This window comes from Cebus imitator, unplaced genomic scaffold, assembly GCF_001604975.1.
Source record: "Cebus imitator isolate Cc_AM_T3 unplaced genomic scaffold, Cebus_imitator-1.0 Scaffold166, whole genome shotgun sequence".
NCBI classification, from domain to species: Eukaryota; Metazoa; Chordata; class Mammalia; order Primates; family Cebidae; genus Cebus; species Cebus imitator.
This window is the reverse complement of record NW_016107481.1, coordinates 1,692,704-1,720,018: the sequence shown is the minus strand read 5'-3', so window position 1 is coordinate 1,720,018 and position 27,315 is coordinate 1,692,704. Positions and strand designations below refer to the sequence as shown.

The following is a 27,315-nucleotide window of genomic DNA, read 5'->3' as shown; positions in this document are numbered from 1 at the left end:
TCCCCCCTCCCTCCCTCTCTCCCCTCCTTCCCTCTCTCCCCTCCCTCCCTCTCACCTCTTCCTCCCTTCTTTCTCTTTTCTTCTCTTTTCTTTTTCTTTTGTCAGGGTCTCGCTCTGTCGCCCAAGCTGGAGTGCAGTGGTGTAGTCACTGCTCACTGCAGCCTCAACCTCCAGGGCTCAGGTGCTTCTCCTGCCTCAGTTTCCCGAGAAGCTAGTACTACAGGCATATGTCATCACACCTGGCTAATTTTTATATTTTTTTGTAGACATAGGTCTTGCTATGTTGCCCAGGCTGGTTTTGAACTGCTGGCTAAGAGATCCTCCTCCCTTGTTCTCTTAAAGTTCTGGGATTATAGACGTGAGCCACTGCACCTGGCCAGACCTGTTTTTTGTTTTTTTTTTTAAATCATTATGTTCAGTTGAGTATATTTGCCTCCCCCCCCCCCATAAGTTACTAGGAAATAACTCTTGTGAAAGGGTCCTTGTTACAGCCAGGTGATTGTGTGAACACTGCGTTTCAGGTCTTCAGCATCCAGCTGCTTTCTGTTAAATTCTACAGCAGCTGTCACCCCCTCCACAGACAAGATAGGGAAGGGTGGGCTTGTGAACCCTTGATCCCAACTCTTGTTTGGATCTGGGCTGTTTTCAAGTATGTGAGCGACAGAGGCAGGAAAGGTGAGGATGCTACGTGCAAAGGCCATTTCAGGGGCCTTCACATGCACCCCACAGTAATCCCAGGAGGAAGATGTCATTTCCACCATTTTACAGAGGGCTTAGTAGAGGGTTAAGTGAACCTGCTCACATCCAAGTTACTAACAAGTGGCAAAGCCAGAACACAAACCCAGGCTTCCTGACTCTTGAGGTTAATGCTTGTTGCCTGAGCTGCACTGTAAGTCTTAGCCAAATAAGCGTAACTCAGAAAGGAAAGTGGTCCACCTGGATGAATGTCCTTGTTTAGTTGAGGCCAAAACAAGGGGGTTTAGATGAGGCTTGGGCTCAAAAAATCTCTGTTTCTGTACTCTCATGAGAGTAGCTAATAGCAGAGGTCAAATCCCGTTGAGACAAAATGAAAAATCCCTTTTAATAAAGACTGTAAGTCCTGGCCAGTGGGCTGCATTTCTGAAGCAGAATTCTAGTAGCATGAAAGAATGTTGATTACCCCTTGGAATTTGTTAGAATAAGAAAATTGGTTATAACAACATTTAGAATGTTGGACTGTGTTCTCTTGGCTGTGCAGGAGCTGCTTTCTACACACAGCAGTCACTTGCCCTGAGAGCCAGGAGTTGTCACTTAACTGGTTAAGCTTGTATACACTGGGTAGGGGAAGCTAACGTAAAGGACCTGGTGTCTGGTGCAGTAAAAACTGGTTAACTCCTTGGTAACACCTTCGGAACCCCTGAAACTTGACTCCAGCCACCAGTTGGGTATAAGTCACTGGGCCATGCCATGGAGAGAGAAACAGTAGGGAAATGAGGTTCCTTGGTGAGGTCAGTGGACCATAAAGTGATATTGTTTATCACCGCAGCTCAGACTCCACTGAGCAAGCCTCATCAACCCCTTCCTAGAATCCGACCTGGCTCTACTCTCCTTTCAATCAGGGATCGCAGGCCACGAGGCCTCGTTGCTCTAACCCCAGCAGCTCTCAGAGTGTGGTTTCTGCCCTAGCAGCATCTGCATATCTTGGGGACTTGATAGAAATGCCAGTTCTCAGGCCCAACCCACCCGGACCAACTGAATCAGAAACTCTGGTGGTGGGACCCAGTAGTCAGCGTTTCAATCAGCCCTCCAGGCGAGCTGATGCTTGCTGACATTTAGGAACTGCTCTCATCTATATAATGGAAGGATTAAAGAGTTTTACTCTTATCCCAGCTGGTCTCGCCATGAGGCTTCAAGCAACACTTGACTTACCACCAGAGCCTCGGTTTCCACAGCAGGAAAGTGAGGTGTTTGCATTACCCCCCAGCTTCATTCCTGCTCTCAGAGTATTTCCTTCTGGGTCTCAAAGTCATTTGTCAGTCTTTTCCTAAAATACAAATAAGCATGTGACTCCCCCCACCCCGAAACTTGCCAGGTTTCTGCCCAGGAATTCCCTTTTGCGGTTTCCTTTCTACTTGGCGCTCGGTGTCAGTTTTGATGCCAGGCATTCGGAAAGTCAGTGGGGAGCAGGGGAGAAGCCACACACAAAAGTGATCAGCTTACTCAATTTAGTGACAATGGCATCTGGGACTAGAGCCCTTAACGTCAACCTTTGAACAATTAGACCTTTTGTCGTGACTTCACATGGGTACTTTGTTACTTGTCTCAAATCTCACATCATTGTTTGGTAATTCAGGAAACCTATACCATATGCCCACTATGTGCCAGATACAAGCCAGGCACACCTAGGAACTGGATATGCTGGCCACAATCCCAGGAGGGTCCTAGTCTCTTGAGTTCCAGACTGGCCTGTCCATGGCCCATACACACTCTTACTTAATTAAATTTCAGCCCTGCCATTCCAATATCATTTTCCATCCTGTGATGTGGGGGAGGCATCCGCAGCGCTGCAGCTGCACGGTGTGCATACCTCATCTGCTCATCTGGCAAAACCCTCAGCAGATGTGGAGGGAGGCTGCTCTAACGGCCTGAGTCAGTGGAGCCTTGAGCTTTTCTCTCTGAGCAGGAGGGGAACTAGAGGAGACTGCAGAGTGCAAACACAGTGCTCTCTTGCAAGGAGCCCACAAGCAGAGGCTTGTGAACTGCTCTGGTCCTTTTTGATCTGCGGTAGTGCCCGGGGTGCTGTGGTAGCCAGAGCCATGATGCCCCAGTGAGTGCTGCAGACCTCAGCACAAGGGAAATTGCACAAGGTGGGGAGACGGAGGGACAGTATCAACCCAGCCTTGGGATCCCCTGATTGATTCCTTACTCCCAAGTGAGACTTTCATGTGGATTTGAACCCTGGCATCCTGACCTGAAAATGAAAAAGGCAGAAGTCTGTTTTATAATGGTGCCAGGCCTCTGATTAATTATCCCTTCTGAAACAGCATGCTACACCTAGAACTTCCTTGACACTGGTCCTAGCTGTCACACTGCCAGCAGTTTCTTTCAAGTTCTGTTGAAACATTTAAGCCCATGGATGGAAATCCCATCAGCCGCCGTGCCGTGTAAATGGCATGTGCCGTTGGGGGAGTGTCCTCAGACTCTGGTACTTACATCACGTTCCCGAGTGGAGGTGGTGAGCAACTCTCAGCACAGCGAGATGTTTGTGAAAGCACTGTGTAAACTGTAAAGTGCCGTATAAACCTTAGTTGTCTGTATTCAGATTGTGAGAAAGAGTGAAGCCCTGCCTTCTTTGTTTCCCCTAAACTTCTACCTTTCATCTTCAGAGTAGAAAGTGCTGTGAGGAATAAATATAAGGGAAAGATTAATTCTACAGGGGGCGTCGAAGAATTAGTTAGGTGGTTGATTCTCCTGATATTTGAAATAACAAATATCCAAGGAGGAGTGTATTTGGGGATAGAATGGATTGAATGTTAAATACGCTGACCATGAAATGTTTCACTATTGAATTTTTAGGTGGGAGACGCTTGGTAGACAGATGACAGTATAAGTCTACAGCTCAGAAAAGGAGTCATGATCTAGGTGCAGGCTGAAACCATGGGAGTGATTGATATCACTGAGGAAAAGAATAAGAAGAAAGAGGGTTGAGGAAGGAGCTGAGAAGTTCTTAGCCTTGGTTTATATTGGAATCAACTACAGAGCTTTTCAAAAAAGAAAGCTGCCTAGGCCCCACCTGGGTGTTCTGAATCAGATTCTCTGGGATGGGGTCTAAACTGATCCTGAGCAGAGGAGGTGCCAGTGGGAGAGATGTGAAAGATAGGTCAGAGGAAATGGATGAGGACAGGAAGTATCACGGAGAACAAGCAAGGAGAGGACTTAGCCGAAAGAGGCCCCTCACTGGGGGCTAGTCAACAGCAGGTCACTGGTGACCATAACAGGATGCATTTCAGGGCAGTGGTTGAGGAATTCACAGACGAAGGCCCATCCTTTGAGCTCATGGTTTCCTGTGTCCTCCATTTGCTCTGTTTGACTGTCACCCTCCTTCCTTTGAATCTGGTCACCAAGTAGCTCAGTGGTTTGACAGATTGACCTGTGCCTCTTTCAGATCAAGTATTCCCTCCCAAGTGCAACATAGGAAAGAATTTTCTCTCGCTCAATTACCTTGCTGAGTATCTTCAGCCCAAACCAGCAGAAGGGTGTGTGATGTCCAGCCAGCCCCAGGATGAAGAAGTACACATCATCGAGCTAATCACCCCCAACTCTAACCCCTACAGGTAAGCCAGTCTAAGTGTGTGAGTGTGAGAAGAGATGAAAGTAAAGATCTTCCTTGACTTGAGGCAGGGAGAGTTGCAGCCCATCCTACGTAGGAGAGAAGGGAGCCATTGATGTGTCAGGTGTGTTGCGTCAGGCGTGTTTCACAGAAGCTTTGAAGAAGAGAGTAAAGGCACCAGTGGTATATTTTATATTTTGCATCTGTCTCTAGATCCTGGCTATTCCAGATGAATTCCTGAAACCTGTTCTGAACATCTGAGTGTTAATTACAGGACACCATCACTCTTGCTTCATCTTTCTCACCTGCCTAAGGTTATTTCTGATAGGAAAGTTGTAAAATATGCCCTATTAATGTAATTATGATCTTAGTAACAGTCTGGGTTGTTGTTGCTGTTTGTTTTTCTCAAGACAGAGTCTTGCTCTGTCACCCAGGCTGGAGTGCAATGGTACGATCTTGGCTTACTGCAACCTCTGCCCCTCGGTTCAAGGGATTCTCCTGCCTCAGCTTCCTGAGTAGCTGGTATTATAGGTGCATGCCACCATGCCTAGCCAATTTTTTGTATTTTTAGTAGAGATGGGGTTTCACTATGTTGGCCAGGCTGGGCTCAAACTCCTGATCTCATGATCTGCCCACCTCAGCCTCCCAAAGTGCTGGGATTACAGGTGTGAGCCACTGTGCCCAGCCCTACATTCTGTTTTTAATAAAGCTCTGCTTATGGTGTCCCCAGAGCACTTATACATTCAGAGCTGTTTGCTTTAAATCTGTGTGTGTGTGTGTGTGTGTGTGTGTGTGTGTGTGTGTCCATGTGTGTCCGTGTGCTGGAGTGGCCCTTCACGGTGACATGCCAAAGAGCCATTTGTTGCCTCTCCCTTGGGTGCTTGTTCTCCCTCTCAGCTTCCTATCCCTGGACTGGAAATTTGACCATCGCTGTCAAGAATAATTAGCAAATTTAAAAAAAGTAAAAGGAGAAAAAGTAGGTTCTTTTCCCGTTTTAATCTGCATCTCACCCTCATTCCTGTGAATCTGGACTAGTGACTTAAAAATTTAAATTTATATCGTAGAGGAATTTTGAGGTTAAAATTCTAATCACAGTTTGACTTTAAAGGTGTATAAGCTACAGATCAGTTTTGGTAAGATTCCACTCTGTCCACTTGAAGAATTTTGTGGAAAGTGAAAAAGGAATGGGAATAGGAGCAGTCTGGCGAATGCGCTTCGATGTCAGGCCTAGGGCTTCATTGCAATATACCATGTGTTGTGTGCTTTACAAGTGTGTAAAGCTGAGATGGAAATAAAGACTGTTCCCTTAAATTCAGAATGATGGATGTTATTGTTTAGTAAAAAAAGTCTCTATTATATGACTTCTTAGAAGTTTAGGTTGTGTTCATCAATTTTCCAGTAATCACTTGGTTGACCATCTGTTTTCTTTATTTTAATAACCTTATATCCAGAAGTTTAGGAAAGTAAATGCAGATATGATTCTGTAGCAGTTGTTAATGGCTTAAGCAAACCTTACATAAATCAAGAATTTCTTTAACTTTTTGTCTCTTTATTCTGAAGTTTCCTAATTTTTTTTATCAGCATGTTTCCCTGCTCCCCATCCCCCCACCAACTCACCAAACTGGCACCTACTTCCGTTTTGAAGGAATCTGGACATGTACCCAGATTGGAAACCTGTACATCAACGGTGTTAAAGGTTGAAAAAGCAACAATACTGTGTCAAAAGTAAACTTTTCTGGTTTGTTCAAGTCCACTTCAAACAGTGGCTGCATTAAGTAACCACGATTTTTTCCCCCAAAGAAGAGAAAAACTTTAGTGACTGATTACCAGCAAGCATATGTTTCTATTGTTACGTAAAACAATTTCGGTATGTGTGCAGTAACAGTCTGTTTTGCACATGTCATTGGCCTGGGATCAACTCCAGCTTTTTAATCAACTGGCCAGACACTAGAAACACGAAGACTTGGAAGAGGGGAGATAGTTGCAACTTTCTGGCATTTAGGTCTTAACTTTGCCTTTGTTTTCCATTCACAGTGCTTTCCAGGTGGATATAACAATTGATATAAGACCTTCTCAAGAGGATCTGGAGTTGGTCAAAAATCTCATCCTGATCTTGAAGTGCAAAAAGTCTGTCAACTGGGTGATCAAATCTTTTGATGTTAAGGGAAACCTGAAAATTATCGTAAGTTGATTGAGCATGTCTTTGGTTTAGACAACAATTTAAGCTGTGCTTATATGTGTTATTTTAAAAGTTTCTGCCTATTTAGACTCTCTAAGCTCTCTCAATTATTTTTCACTTTGCAAAATAGGATGCTCCTATAAAATAGGTGTGGTGGTTAAAACAGGGCCTCAGATTAAGACAAACCCATGTTTGAGTCCAGGTAATCCCATTGTGACCTTTGGCAAGTCCCCTAACCTCTCTGAACCCCAGCTCCCTCATTTGTGAATTCCCTGAAATATGTTAGTATGCTTTCCACTAATACTAAGTGTAAAGTGATGAACACAATTAAATTCATATTGAACATCCTACCAGGACCTCAGTGTCACAGTTCTGAATATCAGCTTTTATTTTTGGATTAGGTACTTAGAGAAAGTATGGGAAATTAGGCTGAGGCCAGCTCACAGCATTGGCTTTTCTTTTTGAGTTAAATGCAAAATGTTGGCCTTTTTGCTTGCTTCCAACTTCTAAGTGTGAAACACTGATAGAAGAATCACAGTAACTGTGAGGTCAGTGAAATGGTGCTGGACAAGTCTACTCCACCTTGTTCCCAAGGCCCTCTATTTAGTAGAGATGCACATATGAGCCTTAGTCCATTGGCACAATGGGCAAACAGCAGCTGGTTTCTTCAGAAGTTGAATGTTGAAACTTGGTAAAGTAAATCTTATCTTCAGTATGCTTAGTGAATAACTATTTGACTGAGTTATATTGAAAGTTAAAGAAAAAAAATCCTCCTCCCTATTTTTTCAGAAGATGATTATCTCTTTAGTATCTCTTTTGTGGGCTCAAATGTTAATGCATTGTCTTTAAAATATTTTTGGCCAATTTCTCTTTTAGTACCTGCGCTGAATCAGTTGAAGTGGGTTTTATGTGTTCAGTATTTTGAGAGAGGGATGCCTTTGGTTTTGGTATTATTCGTTCATTCATGGCACCTTCCATGTGATACCACCGTGAGCAAAGCCACAGTTCCCTGGGCAACGCCATGTAAAAGCACTCACCAGAGGCGGCAGGCAAAACCACTAGCACACATATTTTAATTTTAAAGTAATCATTTCTGGTTCCCGTGGGTTTTTTTTTAAAACTTTGCTAGGATCACAATGAGCCATCATATGTAACAGTGATACATTAATTTATTGTCAAGCCAAAAGCCTAGCCATGATCTGAAGTCAGAGATGTTTTGATTGCTTTCTCTGGCATGGCATGAGGGGTGTTGGTGACCTGGGCTGTCTGCTGCTTTTGCTGCCTGGCACACCGGCCAAATGTTTTTAATTTCAGAATAACAAAAACAGGAAAGGGAATCATGCTTTGAAAGGCAAAAACATACGGTACATTTTAATTCCCTGCTGGAGTTCTTGTGTAAATATTCTTCCAGCCTTGACCCTTCAATAGCTCTTTCTCTCCCTGTGTGTGCCTGGTCCATGGCAGTCCTGAAGTTCACTTTGAATGTCCCTATCTCTCATATGAATCAGAAAGGCTAGAAATGAGATTGCTCATCCCAGTACAGAATCTGTTTATATTCCTCTCGTTGGCTGTACTCCTGTTCCAGGCCAATTTTGGACAATGCATGACAACATTACTAAACAATTAGGTAATGTTTCATGATGTTCTTTTTTATTCTCCCAACCAGTTTATGCTTTGTGATTTTCTAATTCCCTGTTTCAGATGTGAATTCTGACTGCATACTGTGAGAGAAAGTTACCTGCTCCTACAAAAGTTTAAATTAGTGTTTAGAAAGGGGACAGTGGTTTATAGAAACCTTGTTTCTAGTGTTTCCTTTAGAGACAGTGTAGTGGAATGGAAAGAATCTTGACTATGTGTCAGACAGGGCTAGATTTGAATTCCATCTCCAATTATTATTACGCCTCGTAGATATTGTGCAGTCTAACGGATGAACACTGAGTCTGTTTGGTCATCTGTGAAATGGGTGTGATGATAGTACTCACCTTGAGTTTGTGGTTCATTAGCTGAGTTCATTTGTTTGTTCGTTCATTTGCCAGGTACTTGTTAGGGGCCTATGGGGCATTTCACCTCAAGCCTGCACATGTAAGTTCTCAGCTACATGTGTTGCTTCTGTGAGTTTAAGGTTCTCTTTTTCTTAATGGGAATAGTAATTCCTATCTCCTTATATTTTGGAAGAGAATTAAATAAGATAATATATGCCTAGCAGAGTGCCTGGCATAAAAAGGGGGTTCATCTTCCTTCCATAAATAACTCAGAGTGTCTATAGGAACAATTAGGGTACTTCTCTAAACAAGGTAAAAAGAAAGAAAAATGTCTACTATGGGATTGGTAAGGAGCTCCATCAGGCTCCTTACCTGATGGAGCTCCTTACCAATCCCTTAGTCCCTAAAGAAGAGCGCCATTAAATACGAATGTCTTATGCATGTGTGTGTTGGGGGTGGGGCATGGGCAGAGTGTGCCCTCCAGATGACAAATGGTCAAAAGAGGTGCAAAGAGCCATGCAGTGGGCAAGAATGGGAACATTGGCGGTGTCTCCATCGCCTTGTTCAGCTCTGGCTCTTTTCTCAGGTCCTCTGTGGACTATGCGTAATCAGTTTTATGATAGGAAGAACTCTAAAACATAAAAGAATAGACAGAGGAAACTTGTTAGAGGTTTCCGCTTATACTATTTCATGTGGCCTCAGGAATTCAGGGCTGATGATGGGCAGCTTGTTCCTAGGGAAGACACCCTTTAAAATCCCAGTGGAAATACGAACTATGCTGTCTGGCCAATCCCTTCCCAAATGACTCTCTGCCCTCCACTATCAGTTAAGATGCAAATATGGAGGAGTGTGGAGGCACTTAGGCTTCACTCATCATCTTTCATGGAGATACGGCTGAGAAAGATGGTGGTAATTTTTGGAGACCCCTTGTATACCTGCATTTGGAGTAGCTTCACTAAAGCTGAAAAAAGCCTAGGGACTTCCAGAAGTACAGTGTGAGAATTTGCTCAATGCTGGGAACTAACTTATCTGTCATTGACCCAAGCCTTGCTCCTTTACAAATGTGTAGATAGATGTTGAGTCTTTTGAGTTCCCAGACATAATCAAAATGAGATGTACTGACAGCTCCTAGATTTAATGTGGAAAGGTGCAAACAGCTCATTCCACATTGGTGGAAAAGGACAGGTGGCAGTTATGATGATAGTTTTCTGGAAATATGATATTTTCTCAGCTGTCCAACAACATGAAAGACTAGGGCGGATGAGGGCAAGTGGTGTCGTTTAGCCTAGTTGTTGTGATTCCAGCCAATCAAAATGACATGAAGCTCTGAAAGGCTGGAAGAAGCTGTACCTAAGAAACTACTGTTGACTAAATAAATAAAAAGTTCTAAGAATAAATTGGATCTTCCATTATCTCATTTTAGCCTTCTTCCTTCTTTCCTTCCTTTCTTGTTTCTTTCCTCCCTAGCTCTTCTTTCCTCTAAGGAGTTTTTTTCTATATTGGAGTAACAGCTAAAATATTCTGAATGTATTAAACTGAATTTACAGATGGCTGCAGAAGTTGGTTAAAGTTCTGTCTGGCTCCTTTGCATATAGTATTTGTGACTGGTGAGTCTGGCAGCATTCCACAGATAAGCGCTTTAGGTAATAGAAAAATATACTGAATGAGATCCCTTAAGCTTTGAGTTGAAATACATGTGGCCTCAGCCAGTATCCCACAACCACATAGGCCAAGAGAACTTAGAGCCTGTGAATCTTTTAGAGTTTTAAAGTGGGAAAGGATTAATATTTAGTCATGTTAGGGGCAAACAGAATGGGAAACAAATGAGGAATTTAGGAAAAATGCTGCATGCATGCAGGAGAAAATCATTGGACATGGAAATTAAAGTGATTTTTATACAGCATGAAAATGGCGTAATCTGCATACTGGAAGGGCTTTCCAGCCCTGCTGGTGCAGTTGTTGAAAACATGATGCCTTCCCTTTGGGGGCCCCTCTGCAGCATTCAGCTCTCTCACTCTCTGACAAGAGCACTGCCACAGGAGTCAGCAGTTGATGTAGAAATTTACCTGCCCGGTTCTGGTTGAATAACCTGGTTGAGTAGAGTCCATTTATATCCTTTCCCAAAAGTATTTCTATCATTTTTATTTTGTAATTGATTATCCAGTGAAAGCTAATCTTTTTTTTTGTTTTAAGGCAGGGTCTCACCCTGTCACCCAGGCTAGAGGGCAGTGGCATGATCATAGCTTACTGCAACCTCTAACTCGTGGGCTCAGGTGATTCTCCCACCTCAGCCTCCTGAGTAGCTGGGACTGCAGACACATGCCACCATGCCTGGCTAATTTAAAATTTTTTGTAGAGGTGGGATCTTCCTGTGTTATCCAGGCTGGTTTCAAACTCTTGAGCTCAAGCAATCCTCCTGCTTCAGCCTCCCCAAACGCTAGGATTATAGATGTGAGCCATTGCACCCATCCCTGAAAGCTAATCTGAAGACCCGCTTGTATTACTGGATAAAATAGTGATACCTAAAGGTAGAGTAACCTAAATTAATTAGTTAATTAATAGTTAAAATAGAAGATGTTAAGTATGATCGGTTAATAGAATTGGCAAATGAATACAATTATAGAATTGCTGATTGATCATACATTTTAGATGAAATATAAACATTGGTTTGTTTTACTATGTAGAATTTAATAGATTACATAGATAGGATAGTCTCCACACTGAAGTACAGTCTTGCACGTGTAATGATGTTTCAGTCAATGAGGGATCACGTATATGACAGTGGTCTCATCAGATTGTAATACCATATATTTACTATACATTTTCTATGTTTAGATGTACAAATACTGACCATTGTGTTACTACTGCCTACAGTATTCAATACAGTAACATGCTGTGCAGGTTTGTAGCCTAGGAGCAATACGCTGTACCATCTAGCTGAGGTGTGTAGCAGGCTCTACCACGTGGGTTTGTGTAAGTGTACTCTGATGTTCACACAAGGACAGAATCACCTAATGATGTATTTCTCAGAACATATATCCATTGTTAAGTGGGTATGACTAATTGTGCTGTCTTTCATTGAAATCTAGGGGGAGAGGAAGTGGAAGCATGGGAATTTGGTATATAAACTATACAGACAGAACATACATACTTTATATGTCATTTTAAGTAAAAATAAGTATACTTTTAAGAAAGTATACTTTTTAAGAAAGTATACTTATTTTTACTTAAAATAAGTATTTTTAAGTAATATACTATATACTTTATATGTCATTTTAAGTAAAAATAAAAGTTTATTATACATATTTACTATGTGTATTAATAATTTAAACATTAGACTATATAGTTATAGACTAGGTTTACTTAGTATGTAACTACTTACATGTGATGGGATGATTTATTTTTTCAGCATAGGGAATACAAATAGTATGATCAAGCAGCATGCATAGATGTCTTTAATCTACTATTAAAGGTTTTTTACATCATCGTTCTTAGCCCAAAGAAAATAGGGATCAAAAGAATAAATAATTCCCTCATACACAATATAGAATCTACTTATTTAAGATATTTAACTTTTATTATCTAAAGTACTGTTTAATTTTAGACTCATGAGTGAATTTTTGCTATTATCTTCAGGCTCCTAACAGTATTGGCTTTGGAAAAGAGAGTGAAAGATCTATGACAATGACCAAATCAGTAAGAGATGACATTCCTTCAACTCAAGGGAATCTGGTGAAGTGGGCTTTGGACAATGGCTATAGTCCAATAACTTCGTACACAATGGCCCCTGTGGCTAATAGATTTCATCTTCGGCTTGAAAACAATGGTAAGTTAGAGCATTTTTTAAAGTTGTATAAAAAATATCCCCAAATGAAGCTTTTCCAGTGATGAATGCTCATTTCAGCTTATATGTTACTATTTTTCTCTTACACATTTTAGTAAATTGTTTGACTACTTTTTATCAGGAGGCTTAAAATTACCTAGAAAGAGATTTTGAGGAAACGAATACAGATTTTCGGTGGCATAGTTGAATGCACATTCAGAGAACTGTGTTATAGATTATCTTCAGTGTGATTACAGTAGGTTCTTCTCTCCGAGGCACCTAATGACCACTTATGGCTGAGAATACAGCAGAGTTAAGACTGCAGGAAAGAAGTTCATGGTCAAAGCCTGTATCTTTTAACAAAACAGCCACGAGGACTCGTACTTGGGCGTTCATACCCAGAGGGAAGGCAAGATGAAGGGGAAAGCAGAGGCTCAACAAATTCTTGAGGTTTTCCAGAGTCTTATAGCTAGTGTGACTTCAGACTCTAGTTTTCTGATCTCCAGATTTGTTCCTCAGCCCATGACACTGCCACTGAGTGAAATGCCAGTGGAATAAAGATCAGGAGTACAGGTTCAAGCCCCAGCTCTGCCATTTAGTCACTGTTTGGGGAGACGTCACTTCACCTCTGGGCCATAGATTCTTCTTCAGTAATAAGGGGGAAATAATAGGACTGACCTTACAGGGCTGTTGTGAAGGTTTTTGTTAAAGTACAAATTAAAAACCTTACAAAGCTGTGACTTCTTTTGGACCCATACAGCTGTAGCATCTTTTCCCAAGAATATTATTAAAGGAGAGGTAATATCCAACTGTCATCTTCACTTCCAGTGTCCACTGAGGTAGATTTGCTCTCAAGTAGACATCAGTTGGCCTTAGATAGTAGATGCAAAGAATACTGGGGAAATTATCATTATTTTTAATTGTTGGAAATATGACAAAATACTGAGAATTGATTGTATGGAAATACATCTCTACCTTTGAAGGAGTAAATGTGTCTATGCGGTTCTTTCTTATCTTTCAAGGGACTAGGTTCTAAAAGTCCAGAGTGCCCAGACATCTGTTAGAATTTAGCTGTCAAAAAGAAGGTGACAAAGCAGTTTTAACACACCAATATTGTTTTAAGACACCCTTAGAGAAACTAATCAAAAGAATCTCTTGATTCAAGGGAAGTTTTTTAGTGGCATTTGAATGGAATAATATTGCCCCATATAACTTATTCAAGTCACAGATTTTTCTAGCCTGGACAGCCTTAGAAACTGTCTACTCCATTGGCTCTCAGCCACAGGTGCTCACTGCAGTTACACATGGGGAGCTTAAAACATGTTAATGATTGAATACCACCCCAGAGAGTCTGAGTTTCAATTATTTGGGTACAACCCGGGCATAGGAATATTTTTTAAAGCTCCCAAGTGATTTTCATGTGTAGCCAAAGTTGAGAACCACTGATCATTTCCAACCCCTTAATTTAAAAAACTGGAAAAGCAAATTTGAGGCACAGAGAAGCAAGCCACCTGTCCAAAGCCACTGAGCTAGTTAGAGAAAACACCAGGACTAGAATTCTGGCTTCACGGCTTCTAATGGCTTTTATACATTGCTTATTAAGAATCATTTTACACCTGCCCATTCTATACTAATTCCTCCTGTTCTGCCTCTAACCGTGTTGGTGGAGGCCTGGCATCAAACACTGATGATGTTTTGCCTTCTTCTGTCACCAGCAGAGGAGATGGGAGATGAAGAAGTCCACACTATCCCTCCTGAGCTACGGATCCTGCTGGGCCCGGGCGCCCTGCCTGCCCTGCAGAACCCGCCCATCCGGGGAGCAGGAGGCCATAACGGAGACCTCCCCTTTCCTTTCCCGGATATTGCCAGGAGAGGCTGGAATGAGGAGGGAGAAGATGGGCTCCCTCAGCCAAGGGACCCTGTCATTCCCAGCATACAGCTGTTTCCTGGTCTCAGAGAGCCACAAGAGGTGCAAGGGAGCGTGGATATTGCCCTGTCTGTCAAATGTGACAGTGAGAAGATGATCGTGGCTGTAGAAAAAGATTCTTTTCAGGTCAGTGCAGCTGATTACAGGAGGGAAGAGAGGCCGCCTCCTTTCTCATCTGGCCCCAATCTGTGTCTGTAATTTCTCCCTATCTCTTTCACTTTTGAACTCTGGAGGCATGATACTGTTTTTGCAGTTGGATGGGTCTACTTCCCCTTGGCTGTGATTCTCACCGGGTTCCTGTTGTTCTCAGTGACAAGGGGGTCCCAGATCCTTGTGTGTCAATATTTTGCTATTGAATTTCCAAGGCCAACAGATATTATCCTTGGGAGTTGAGAGGTGAGCAGCTGGGAAGAGATATGTGGGGAAGGAGCACGATGTATGCCTCTCACCCCCTGTCCTTTGAAGACCAGGCAATTGTCATTTGTGTCAATTGTGCAGCAGAACTGCCTGTGGGCCCCCAACTATGTCTTTGGTGTTGGTTGTTTCAGGCCAGTGGCTACTCGGGGATGGACGTCACCCTGTTAGATCCTACCTGCAAGGCCAAGATGAATGGCACACACTTTGTGTTGGAGTCTCCGCTGAATGGCTGCGGTACTCGGCCCCGGTGGTCAGCCCTTGATGGTGTGGTCTACTATAACTCCGTGAGTATTTTCCAGAACAAAGCTTTACCCTTTGCCAGAGCCTGGCTGTTTGCTGTCTTAAAATTAGTCTTAACGTTTCTTTGAAGATGAAGAGGGTACCCCAGGCCAGAACAAAGTCAAGTGTCAGTTCTCAACCAAATGGATGTACTTTGACCCTGAACTCTTCGGTTTTATTTGTTTTATTGGTGAGTCTTGGGGAGTTGGAAGGCCTGTTTTCTCAGCCTTGCTTCCGTCTCCTGATGACAAAGGCTGCACTGGCAAGGTGATTATGACCTCTCAGTGGCCAGGCTCTACTGGCCCTGATGGGGATAAAATCCAAGGCCCTGGGCTGTATGAATGAGAACCTCTACAGAGCTGGGGTAACCAGATGTGAAGTCTCTCTGGCCTCATTTGAGTCTTGTCCAGAAATAGAAGAACTTCTCCCTCCTTCATGAATAAAAATCCAAAAAGAGAATTTTAAACCGCAAAAGGACCTTTAAGAAATTATTAAGTCTCTCTCCACCTCTAAGAAAGACCCTAAATTGAAGAAAATCTCCTACCTTTGAAGTTACTTGGAGAACGATTTAGATTTCCCCCAATGACAATCCATTGCAATAGCTAACCTGCGCTTTCCAGAAATGTTTCTTCTCAGTTGATCTAAATCTTTTCAGATTAAACTCATTTTCTTGGAGACAGAGACTAGGCAGTGAATATTAAAAGAATTTAAAATGTGAAATTTCAAAAGAACTTTAAAGTGCTGATTTTGCACTTTGGGTTTTACTTTTAATGGTAAAAATAAGGCCCAGAGATCCCATCTGACACAGGGTGGGTTGGGGTGGGCAGATGTCTTCTTAGCGCCATCTCCAGGTTTGACATGGGATGCTGAGCTGAGGCTGCTAGTTTGGCCCAATGCAGAGAAGTGAGACTAGCAATCAGGCGCTCTGGTCAGTGCGGTCCCAGTGGGAAGTGGCTTTCTCATGAGCCCAAGTGTATTGTTCCTCAGAGAATCTTAGAATGTTGGAGCAGCAAAGAACCCTAAGATGAGCTTATTCAGCTTCTTCATTTCACAGGTGAGGAAACTGAACTCTAGGAAGCTAAAAAGACTTGCTTTTTTAAACTCTAGCGGTAGGCTAATGGCAGAGCTAGGACAACTGAATCCAGCTTCCTGACCTCTCATCCACTAATCTTTCCTCTAGACTAGGCTAGGCCCTGCTAATCTCGTTTTGTTACTCAAATAGTTAATTTATTAACCTTTGACTTCCTGATCATTAACAGCGTGAATTTTCTTTCAGTTATCCAGTTTCTGCAAATATAATGAGTGTCATATATTGCTGAAATGCTTGATTACGGCATTTTAAAACTGGGGTCCAAGTTAATACCAACAAGTGGCTACAGTAATATGTCTGTTAAGTTAAAAAAAAAAAAAGTATCATTTGCTTCAGGAGAGAAAGGCATGTAATGACCCCTTAAAGTTCCTTTTTCTAACATAATTGTCTTTTCTTTATTATGATGTTCAAGTTTAGCAGTATCCTAGATGCCTCCTTTAATTGGCGTCAGTACTTTCTTTGGAGGACCTGGTACCGAGAGAAAGGCAGTTTTTTTGTAAATTTTCATTCCATCCTACTCCCTTCAGGGACTATTTTAGCTGTTCACACCAATTATAATCGTTCGTAGTAATTTTCAGACTTCCTATATATTTCTGTTTTGTATCATGTTCAGAATCCAAGCATATGAAGCAAGATAAATTAGGATTTTGTTTATGGAGTCACGACCCTTGGGTGAATTTTCTCATCCTATTTAGTACTAATCCAGGAATCATAATTTCAACCTATGTCAAGATAGATTCCTGGAATATATCTTTAGATGGATATTGAAAAGGGCAGAAAAAAAAATTCCTGGAATAAAACATGATATTCTTTTCCACATCCATGCATCATGCAGAAAGATTTATTAGGGAAGAAATAAGCAAAAGTTAGAGGGGTACAAGGAAAGCATTGAAGAGAAGATGAGCTCCATCGTAAACATTAGGTCCTTCGCTGCCGACTCAGAACCTTCTACAACTCTTAAAGGATCTATGTAACCAAAGCTCCTTGTATTAGCCAACTCTTAGTACTTCTTAGAGTTTTTAATATGAAGACTCTTTTTTTTTTTTTTTTTTTGAGACGGAGTTTCGCTCTTGTTACCCAGGCTGGAGTGCAATGGCGCGATCTCGGCTCACCGCAACCTCCGCCTCCTGGGTTCAGGCAATTCTCCTGCCTCAGCCTCCTGAGTAGCTGGGATTACAGGCACGTGCCACCATGCCCAGCTGATTTTTTGTATTTTTAGTAGAGACGGGGTTTCACCGTGTTGACCAGGATGGTCTCGATCTCTTGACCTTGTGATCCACCCGCCTCGGCCTCCCAAAGTGCTGGGATTACAGGCTTGAGCCACCGCGCCCGGCCATAATATGAAGACTCTTAAGGAGAAGTCCCTTCTCACAGTATAGGCAAGCCTCTTGACACCTCCATTCAACTTTGTTCCAGTATCTAGTGTTTTCCCACCATTTGAAACCATTTGTAATTATTCAATATGGTTATATCATAAATATTTATTTTTCACAAGGAAAGATACAAGTATTAGTTTAGCTTTTAACTTGAACTTGCATTGGGCTTCTCCTTATTCTGAATCACTTTGAAGATAAAATTTGAAAATGCATTTGGTGTTTTCATAACATTGGCCGTGCTTTCTTTGCCTTTTAGATTGTGATACAGGTTCCAGCCCTTGGAGACAGTAGCGGCTGGCCAGATGGTTATGAAGATCTGGAGTCAGGTGATAATGGATTTCCGGGAGACGTGGATGAAGGAGATGCTTCCCTGTTCACCCGACCTGAAATTGTGATGGTATGTGTTTGCTATCAGTAGGTGGTTTGTGGAAAATGCTGTCTATTTTGTTGGCTTTCGCTAGGGACTCTCCAAAAATAAAATCAAATGTTAAAGGCCAAAGCTCACAAAGCCACAGGGCCTTCATCCTTCACGTGACTGTCATTAATCTTCTCTGGGTTGTTTTTTCCAGTTTAATTGCAGCCTGCAGCAGGTGAGGAACCCCAGCAGCTTCCAGGAACAGCCCCATGGAAACATCACCTTCAACATGGAGCTATACAACACTGACCTCTTTTTGGTGCCCTCCCAGGGGGTCTTCTCTGTGATGGAGAATGGACATATTTATGTTGAGGTGAGACCTGAAAGTTCGCCTTGGGCTTTTAGGTTAGCACCGAGCTGTAGTTCCTTAGACATCAGCTAAAACACCCTGTACAGACCTCTTCCTGTCGCACCTCACAGCCCTTCGCCAGGTCTGATGAGGGCTTGGCTCAGAGAACGCTTCCAGGTTGATTTCTGACCAAAGAAGGAAATTTCAGGATTTAATACATTAGGTTAAGTGAAGACAGTGTTTTATAGATGAATGTTAAAAACAAAAATGGCAAGTGTGAATTCTACTGGTAAAGCCCTGTCCTTGGTTTGTCTTTAGCATTTTTGGAACAGTAGTTCTGTAGTTGCAATGTCAGAGTTAACCATGGAATATTTCAAAGCCACCTCATATGTTATCTTTTATTTCTCTTGTTTTTTCCCTGCACAGTCCCCCAGCCCCTAGCATGGCAGCCAGATCACTGTGGGTCCCTGCCACCGCCAAAACCGACTTGTTATTTTTTAAATTGCACTCACTTTTAAGTGAAATGCTGTGTGCTACTAATAACGCATGAAAAATTTTTTCTAGATCATTATCTAAGTATCTATAAAAAACTTATTAAAACTCTTTCCTATATATAATGGTAATAATCATGCATGGCCTAAATCTGGAGTGACTACAAAATATGAGGCAGTCGTAGTAACAATGAAATAACAACATCTAACATTTACTGCAGATTTATTTTGTGCCAAACATAGTTGTAAGTATTGCAGCAGCTAATTAACTCTTCAGAGCAATCTTATGAGGGAGGCTAATAATATCCTCATTTTACGGATGAGAAAATTGAAGCACAAATTTGTCTGAGGCCACACAGCTGGTACTAGTGGAGTTCAGATTCAGTGTCCTGGCTCCGGAGCTCTTGACTGTTCTTCACTGGGTACGACTATCATTTATCTTCAAAGTGCCATTTGAAAGGGGAGAAAACATCTTATCAATGCAAACATCCAGGCTCAGAGATTGGATTCTAGAAAAGATAACTGTCCTTATGGCACCAGGAAGTCTGTTGTTTCTTGTGTCCTGGGTACAACCTTTAATGTTTCAACCTTAGTGTTTCAAGTGGGCATATCATCTGTTGGTCTTATGGAAAGGTTCTCATCTAATGAGCTGGTTTTAGTGCTGAGCTGCAGGCTCAGCTTCATAGTGGGAGGGGTGAGAAGCTTCAAGGGTCAAAGTGGGATACTTCCATATGTTAAAAGTGACTTTGGTGCATGTGTTTTTATTTTGGAAAGACAAATAACTCTCACATTTGCACTGACTCTGGGACAGAGCCTGCTGGCGCTGTGGATTCTGCCCCTTCCCCGTTTTGAGAGTTCTGTTTCTTTGGGTACACCTTCTTTCTCCATTGGAGAACATATACTGCTTTCTACATGCTTTTCTTAAGCCAAGACTGCTGTTTTTCTCTTGCTTTTCTGGCTGTACGATTCACATGGGCAGTTGTCAACAGCTCCCTGTTGCACTGTGGGTTTCAGGGGTGCTGCCTAACTGCAGATTGTTCTTTTCCAAATCTATGCCTGGCTTTGCTGATGTATGCTAATCAGTGGCCAATCTTCCTCCTATACCTTACCCTGGATATTTTGGGGGTTTTCCCCCATCCTTCAAACTCTGGCTTACTGGAAATGTGTTATTGGTAGGTTTTTTTTCTCCGTTCTTGTTTTCCCATTTATATCTTTTCATATATCACCTATATTTCTCATAGTTTATCCTCTATTCCCTCTACACCATACAGTCGCTTTCATAATCCAAGTTAACAGTGTTATCACCTGTTTTTTGGTCATCTCCAGGTGACTGTTGATCACATAATGGCAATTTTTCTTTTGGTTCGTTTGTCTGGGGGAATTTACAAACCCAATTGCCAAAAAGCAAAAATTTTAAATCTGGAATACTGCTACTACTGCTAGGTAGAATTTATTGACTCTCTGGGAACTGTGTTGTCTGCATGTAACTGTTACTTTCCTAATTTTCACAATTATGGTATCTCGTGGGTATTCATATTCTCATTCTATAGGTGAGGAAACTGAGTCTTAGTGCCCAACACGTGAGCAGGAGAGCATGTGGTTTCCATGAGCTCATTCACTTCAAAGCCTATGGTCCTTTTCCTACTCATTTCTGGCCTAAAAGTAAAAACTTTTACTAATAGTAAAAGATTTGCTGATAATATATATTTTTTTCCTCTGTTACAAAGGTATCCCCTTTTGGGATACCTTAGATATTCTGCCACTACATACTTTCTTTTGAGATTAGAGAATAGATTTGCAGTCCCTCTCACATTTTGGCATTGTGGGTTCTGAGTTCATGTTAAAGGGCACTTTTTAGTAATAGCACGTATGTAATTTGCCACCTTTTCAAGATAGAATATCTCATTTTTCAGAAATATTGCAAAAATACTGAAGTGTTAGTATTTATAGAATGTCACCACAGGGTGACATTGTCAGAATCCTCTTCATTAGCATCTTCATTGTTGAGTGTCCTACAGTTCACCGCCATGTAGGAATCTTTTGCAACAGTGCTGTGGATTTAAAGCCCCATGTGATGTCAGGGGTTTCCCTCTGGGTATCTCAGCGTGGAAAGTCTGTTTCTATCTCCATGTCTTTTGAAAGGATTCTGGGGCTATTGGTCTGTGGGTAAGGACTAACTGTTTCTACAAGTGTTTAAGTTTATTTTGATCCTAATTTAGTCAAAGAATGAAGCATAACAGGGAGGGGCAGTTCATGTAGTGATCCACGTGTCACCAAATGGAGAATCCAGTCTTGTCTGGAGATTTTAGCTAAGTTCAGGATAGTTGAGGTTTGAATTCTGTTTACACTTGGCTAAACATTACTTCCTGTTTCTAAAGAAAAGAACCTTAACAAAATTTGGACGTAGCCCATACGATGTTTTCTAAAGGGGAGGTATAAATGAGTCGGAAACATTTCCAGATTAGATTTCCCCTAAGCTACCCCTGGGCTTATAGAGTGAAGGGGGAGTACTTGGCAAGGCTGAGGTGGATCTGTGAGCAGCTGGGATACTTTACCAGGCCCATGATGCATCCCGTTGCACTGTTGCCAACACTCAGTGCCAGAGCCAGCTCTGCCGTCTCGCTGATGAAGCAGGACTCTCATCAGAGTTACTCTGACTTGTAGTTTAGAAGATTTTTTGATCAATTTTTAAAAAGAGCTTGGCTTCTAAGTGTTATACTATTAAAACATTAGGGACTTTGCCTATTGGAGCTTTATTTACTTTGGAAAATCCACTTTAAATGCAAAATGTTTTTACTTTTATCTCTCAGAGGACTTATGAAAGGTGGAAGAAACTTACTCGCCTTGTATTTGAATCTACTGGACTAACAGTTGAATGAAATAATTCACTGTCATCATCCATATCAAATTTAAATGGAAAATATCTTTTTCTTTCAATGAGTGTGTGTTACTTTTGTAATTAGAAAGAAGGCTATGTTATGAAAATAAAGCAGCATCTCCTCTCAAGGGCTGTGTTGGCCTGTGGTCCTTGTGCATAAAGTGAAAGTGAGATGCTGACTCATTTCCTAATTCATCTTTCTATTCTTTCGTAGGTGTCTGTTACTAAGGCTGAAAAAGAACTGGGATTTGCCATCCAAACATGCTTTATCTCTCCATATTCGAACCCTGATAGGATGTCTCATTACACCATTATTGAGAACATTTGTCCTAAGGATGAATCTGTGAAATTCTACAGTCCCAAGAGAGTGCACTTTCCTATCCCACAAGCGGATATGGATAAGAAGCGATTCAGCTTTGTCTTCAAGCGTGTCTTCAACACCTCACTGCTTTTTCTCCAGTGTGAGCTGACGCTGTGTACCAAGACAGAGAAGCACCCCCAGAAGTTGCCTAAGGTTTGTGGGCCTTCATTCATTTGGACTATTATTTTGGCATTTTTAGGTGAGGCAGAAAAGTTTACTCCCAAGGTCTTACAGTTTGAAGTTTTTGGTTTTGGAACTGCCCAATTGAAGTATCAAAGTCAGTATTAGCAGGAACCTGTGAGTTTTATGGAGTCTTAGAGAATAAATCCTGACAGCATGATTTTCTTTTTTCCATGCATCCTGCTTAGTAGTACCTACAAGTGATAAATCAAGACTGTTTTCCATGGAGGGAGAGGTCTGGCTTTATCTTTGCTTTTCAGATAATTTGGAGTGCCAAAAATACAGCAAGCCGAAAGGACAAATTCTCTGTGAGAATTAATTTTTCCAGGTCCTGCTGAGACTGGCATTGTAATTGTTCTTTAACCTTTTCTGTGTGAATTATAAGGGTGTGTTGTCTCAGGGTGACTTCTAGGGGAAACTAACGAATATTTTAGCTTTTCTCAGTTTCACATCAGTTCGTCATGCTTGCCTCTGTCACTCCCCAGATTGAATGTTCTTTTGCCATAACAAAAAGCAGAACCATTTGACCTTGGCGGAATGCCTGCAGTAGGGGAGATCTGCAAGGTTAATTATGATACTCAGTAGGTTAGCATCGTATATGAAAGGTATCTTCTGCCTGTAGTTTTGTTTCCGTGATCTGCCATAATTACATACAATTTCATATGTGCATTTATTCTGTGGCCGTCTCACACAGTGTAAACTGACTTCCAATTCTTTCATAGTCACATATCAATCAATGCCTAAAAGGCTAAGAATCAAACAGTATTATTAATAATATATGTATGGAATTGTCTTATATAATTCACAGGTTGTAAGTCTTAGGTATGGAGGTGGGAGGAGAAGCTATCATTTCCAAATAGATCATGATTGGTCTGAATCCCTTGCGTCATTATATTCCCTGGGCATCCATTTCTCTGATAACAACCAAGACAATTTTGTTTACATATGAAAATACAGCAGATATGATCATAATCGCTAGGGAGCACATATACAGTGATTTAGACTGTATTCCTCAGTTTGCTTTTTGGCAGTATTAATGCCTTAGCCTTGCGGGCATTCACCATCAAGGTTGGGACTTAGTGGACAGTGGTAGAGAGCTGTGGGGAACTTCATGTGTGGCTGTGGGGCCAGCTGCTTCCTGTGGGCAGAAGGATAACGTTTAAAGGTTAGAGGTCTTGGAAGGGAGGCCTAGCAGTTACCAGGGATCTTTGCTGTGGCTTTGGCTGTTACTTCTGTCTGAGCCTGGCCTGGAACACATGAGCCCAGCTTCATGTGTGTTAATCTGAGGAAATTAATCCTAAAATTTTCTTCCAGAACACTCTTAAGGAGAGTTCTAAGCCTCAGGGAATGGCATGATGGGTTATAACCCTAAACCTTAAGTCGTCCTTTACCCCCAAGGTACGATACCATAGAAAGAGCCTGGGACTGAGAAGGAACCTGTATTCCCTCATTTATAAAACCCTTATAATAATACCTGGCTTCCCTCCTGGGTAGAGGAGCAAACAGGACAGCAAATGACAGCCCCCTCTTTATCCAGCAGAGGCTTGGATGAGCTTTTACCACTTACAATATTACCTTAAGCTTGCTTCTTATAGGTAATATTTCCACATTTCTATTCTGAATGCTTTCTGTGACAATGGAGCCGAAGTGTCTTCTAGGAAGAGGTCTCAGAGATTGTTGAGACCAACCCTGTCCTTTGCTGATGAAACTGAGACCCAGAGAGTAGAGTGTCTTGCCCAGGGTCACCCACCGCTGAGTTAAATGTAGAATCATCGACTCTTGCTTAACTGAAGAGCTAATAGGAAGGAAACAGTAAACTAAAACAGGAAAGCAAAATGCAAATCTTTTCAATCATCATGCCTCTCCACAGAAAATTTGTTTTTTCTTTACAAGAGGGCTCTTGTTAAAGGCTTTTCTCTTTTTGAGAGGGTAGGGGTGGGATGGTGAGGGCTGTCTTGTAGTAAGTGTCTGACTGGCATGTTGCTCAGAGCAGCAATGATGGTAAAGCATAAAGCCTTTGCTCTTTTGTGTTTGGAAAAGATGGAACTCAGTTAGCTTTTTAGCCTGCTACAGACTTTCGAAATGATTGATGGATTAGTATGTCTTCTTACCACAGAAGCTGTCATTCACATTACAGTTATACCTATTAGGCCGGGTGTGGGTGGCTCATGCCTGTCATCCTAGTACTTTGGGAGGCCAAGGTGGGCAGATTGCTTGAGCCTGGGAGTTCAAGACCAGCCTGGTCAACTTAGTGAGACCCCTGTCTATATGTGTGTGTGTATATATGTGCATTAGCTGGGTGTAGTGGCGCACACCTATAGTCCCAGCTACTGGGGAAGCTGAGAGAGGAGTATGACTGGAGCCCATGAGACCAAGGCTGCAGTGAGCCATGATTGTACCACTGCACTCCAGCCTGGGTGATACAGCAAGACCCTGTCTCGAGAAAAATAAAAAAGAATTATACCGATTGATAAGCATAGACAAGAAACCAAAGTTATTTTAAAGAAAAAATGTATGGAGTGTGATCATATTTTTTCAAAACAGATGTTGTGGGCCTGGGTATGCTTATTAATAGGTTTGAGGCCTTGAAATAGTTAGAGTTAGAAGCAGCTGATCTCGTGGCCTCCACAACCTGGGCACAACTTCCCAGGACCTGCGTTTTGAAACATTAAAAGCAGATGACCCTGGAAAGTTCAGTTTTGCAAGAGTCTATACCAGGATTAAAAATGAAACAGCCGGGTGCGGTGGCTCAAGCCTGTAATCCCAGCACTGTGGGAGGCCGAGGCAGGTGGATCACGAGGTCAAGAGATCGAGACCATCCTGGTCAACATGGTGAAACCTCATCTCTACTAAAAAAATACAAAAAATTAGCTGGGCATAGTGGTGCGTGCCTGTAATCCCAGCTACTCAGGAGGCTGAGGCAGGAGAATTGCCTGAACCCAGGAGGTGGAGGTTGCGGTGAGCCGAGATCGCGCCTTGCACTCCAGCTTGGGTAACATGAGTGAAACTCCGTCTCAAAAAAAAAAAAAGAAACAACATGATTATCTTTGGGGGCAAAAATGTAAAATCTGTAACCTTTATAATGTATTATAGACAGCCCCCATACAACCATTTTGTTTTCCACTCTGAGTATTCACTAAATTATGTGAGCTGTTCAACACTTTGTTATGAAATAGGAGGCTTTGTGTTACATGATTTTACCCAACTGTAGGTTATTGTAAGTGTTCTGAACATGTTTAAAGTAGGCTGGGCTAAGCTATGTTGCTCAGTAGTTTAGGTATATTAAATGCATTTTCAACTTAGTGATATTTTTAGTTTACAATGGGTTTGTCAAGATGTAATTTCATCGTAAGTGGAGGAGCATCTTTACAGGGAACTTCCCACAATCACAAATCACAAACCTGAACCATGTGAATGAAGCCAGCTTAGTGAGGACCAACACTAAGCATATAATTTCTCTATTTTTCAAAGTAAATAACAGTAAAATGTTTAGTTTTGTGGGAAGAAGGGGAGGGGGAGGACAATATTGAGAAGCTATCCAGTGATATTTGCATCTTCAGGTACAACCAGAAATCCACTGGGCCTTCTGTGATATCTCCCAGGTTATTTGGTATTCTCTTAAAAACACCCACCTCTCCTGCTTTTCTGTAGTGAATGGCTGTGTGCTGTCTCATAAAAGGCCACAGGACAGCTGTGCAGGTCAAGCTGGTGAAGGCACTTTTGAGCGGCCCCTGACTCTGTGCTTTGCTCTGCCTCCCTGCAGTGCGTGCCTCCTGAGGAAGCCTGCACCTCGCTGGATGCCTCGATAATCTGGGCCATGATGCAGAATAAGAAGACGTTCACCAAGCCCCTTGCAGTGATCCACCACGAAGTAGGACCTAAAGGTGAGCTTCGGGAGGCATGATCAAAGCATGGGGCCTACGTGCTGCTCGTTAAGAAGACCCAATACTGTAAATCAAAGTTCAGTTTTATTTACAAGATAACTAAAGGGCCAGTTAGTTACTTTAGAAGATGATTCTTTGCCCAAAGAGTCTTTTCTTCAGCTGGTTCTCTTACAGCCATTATGGCTCAGTTGCAAGTAATATATTTGAAAATGATTTCCTCTGTAAAAAATCAGGTCTAGGTTGTCCCTGTCATAAGGTCACTCCCCCTTGCATTCAAATATGCTTCCTTGAGTGTGCAAAAAAGGGTTCGAGTTAGTCCCATGCCCTGGGAATTGCACACAATCCACAGTTGATCTTTCCGTGATATACTACTAAAGGTTATGCTGGCTATAACCTATTGTATTGCTTTATCAAAATTGCAGATGCCTTTGAGAATATGTGAACATTATTCATCTTAGGTTTAACAAATGAGAACCACTGCCCAAATGCATCTTATAATTCAGTTTTCAGGATTTTGCACAATCACATTTGTTGCTGGAAGCCAAGCATGCCTCTTTCTCCATGTGCAGGAACATTGAGCAATCTGTACTTCTGGGGAAAAAGGAAGCATGTGCCCTAAGGGGTGTGGCATCAGTACCTGAGAGGACAGGCAGTGCAGAGCCAGGCCTGGGATGGGCCAGGCCAGCCAGAGCAGCAGAGAGGCAGAGCTGGGCCCTAACAAATGTTAGGAGTGGATATGAGGTCCCGTGGGCGGTGAGAAGAGCATCTGACAAGGATCCGCATCACAGCTCCAAGGGGTATGAACAAGCAAGGACACACCAGGCAGCTGTCAACATCTGAGGGATGGAACCAAATGTCACATGGGGTATCTAGGCAGTTACAGTTGTCACCATCTAGAAACATTGATATCTAAGGGTGTCAAACCGAAGGAAGGCTGGGAGAGTGAAAGTGGATTCCAAGCAAGGTTAGATCTTTCAGGGTTAGAGCTACAGGCTGCCTCTCGCCACTCTGAGGGGCACAGAGGAGCCTGGGCACCAAGGGCCTTGACAAAGGCCAGTATTCTTCTTGGCTGCAGTTGCTGCGCATTAGCTGGAAGATCTGCTGGGTGCTGCTGACACCAGATCTAGGGTTTGTGGTGGCCCTCGGATGGCATTCCTGATCTGAGCTTGTTGGATTGAAATTTGGCAAGACTAGGCAGCAGGGGTGACCCTGGAGTGGGTGGGACCTACCAGAAGAGAGGCATGCGGGTACTGTCTAGTGTCTTACTTGGTTCCCTAACCTTTGTGAAAACAGTCGTGCCATTCCAATTGTGATATCTGGTGGTGGCGCCATGAATGAATGTGCCTCCTCAAAACGGCAGAAGAATATAGGTGGCGGGCACACCGGATTGGAGCTGGGAGCCTAGGCACTGCGTTTAGCTGTCTCTGCTAACTGG

At 42.3% G+C, this 27,315-nt stretch overlaps 1 protein-coding gene across 4 annotated transcripts in view; it reads left to right on the top strand.

Moving 5' to 3' along the window:
* The window catches only part of TGFBR3 (transforming growth factor beta receptor 3), a 222,546-nt gene that overhangs the window by 168,685 nt on the left and 26,546 nt on the right, over positions 1 to 27,315 (top strand). For 3 of the 4 annotated variants that reach the window (XM_017544140.1, XM_017544136.2, XM_017544137.2), the window contains exons 6-14: positions 4,145 to 4,313; positions 6,344 to 6,491; positions 12,107 to 12,296; positions 14,009 to 14,346; positions 14,769 to 14,921; positions 17,639 to 17,779; positions 17,952 to 18,110; positions 21,670 to 21,969; positions 25,760 to 25,880. In XM_017544140.1, the coding sequence (XP_017399629.1) occupies positions 4,145 to 4,313; positions 6,344 to 6,491; positions 12,107 to 12,296; positions 14,009 to 14,346; positions 14,769 to 14,921; positions 17,639 to 17,779; positions 17,952 to 18,110; positions 21,670 to 21,969; positions 25,760 to 25,880 (1,719 nt within the window). The remainder of the gene's footprint in view (positions 1 to 4,144; positions 4,314 to 6,343; positions 6,492 to 12,106; positions 12,297 to 14,008; positions 14,347 to 14,768; positions 14,922 to 17,638; positions 17,780 to 17,951; positions 18,111 to 21,669; positions 21,970 to 25,759; positions 25,881 to 27,315) is intronic. The other variant, XM_017544139.2, reaches the window with a different exon arrangement.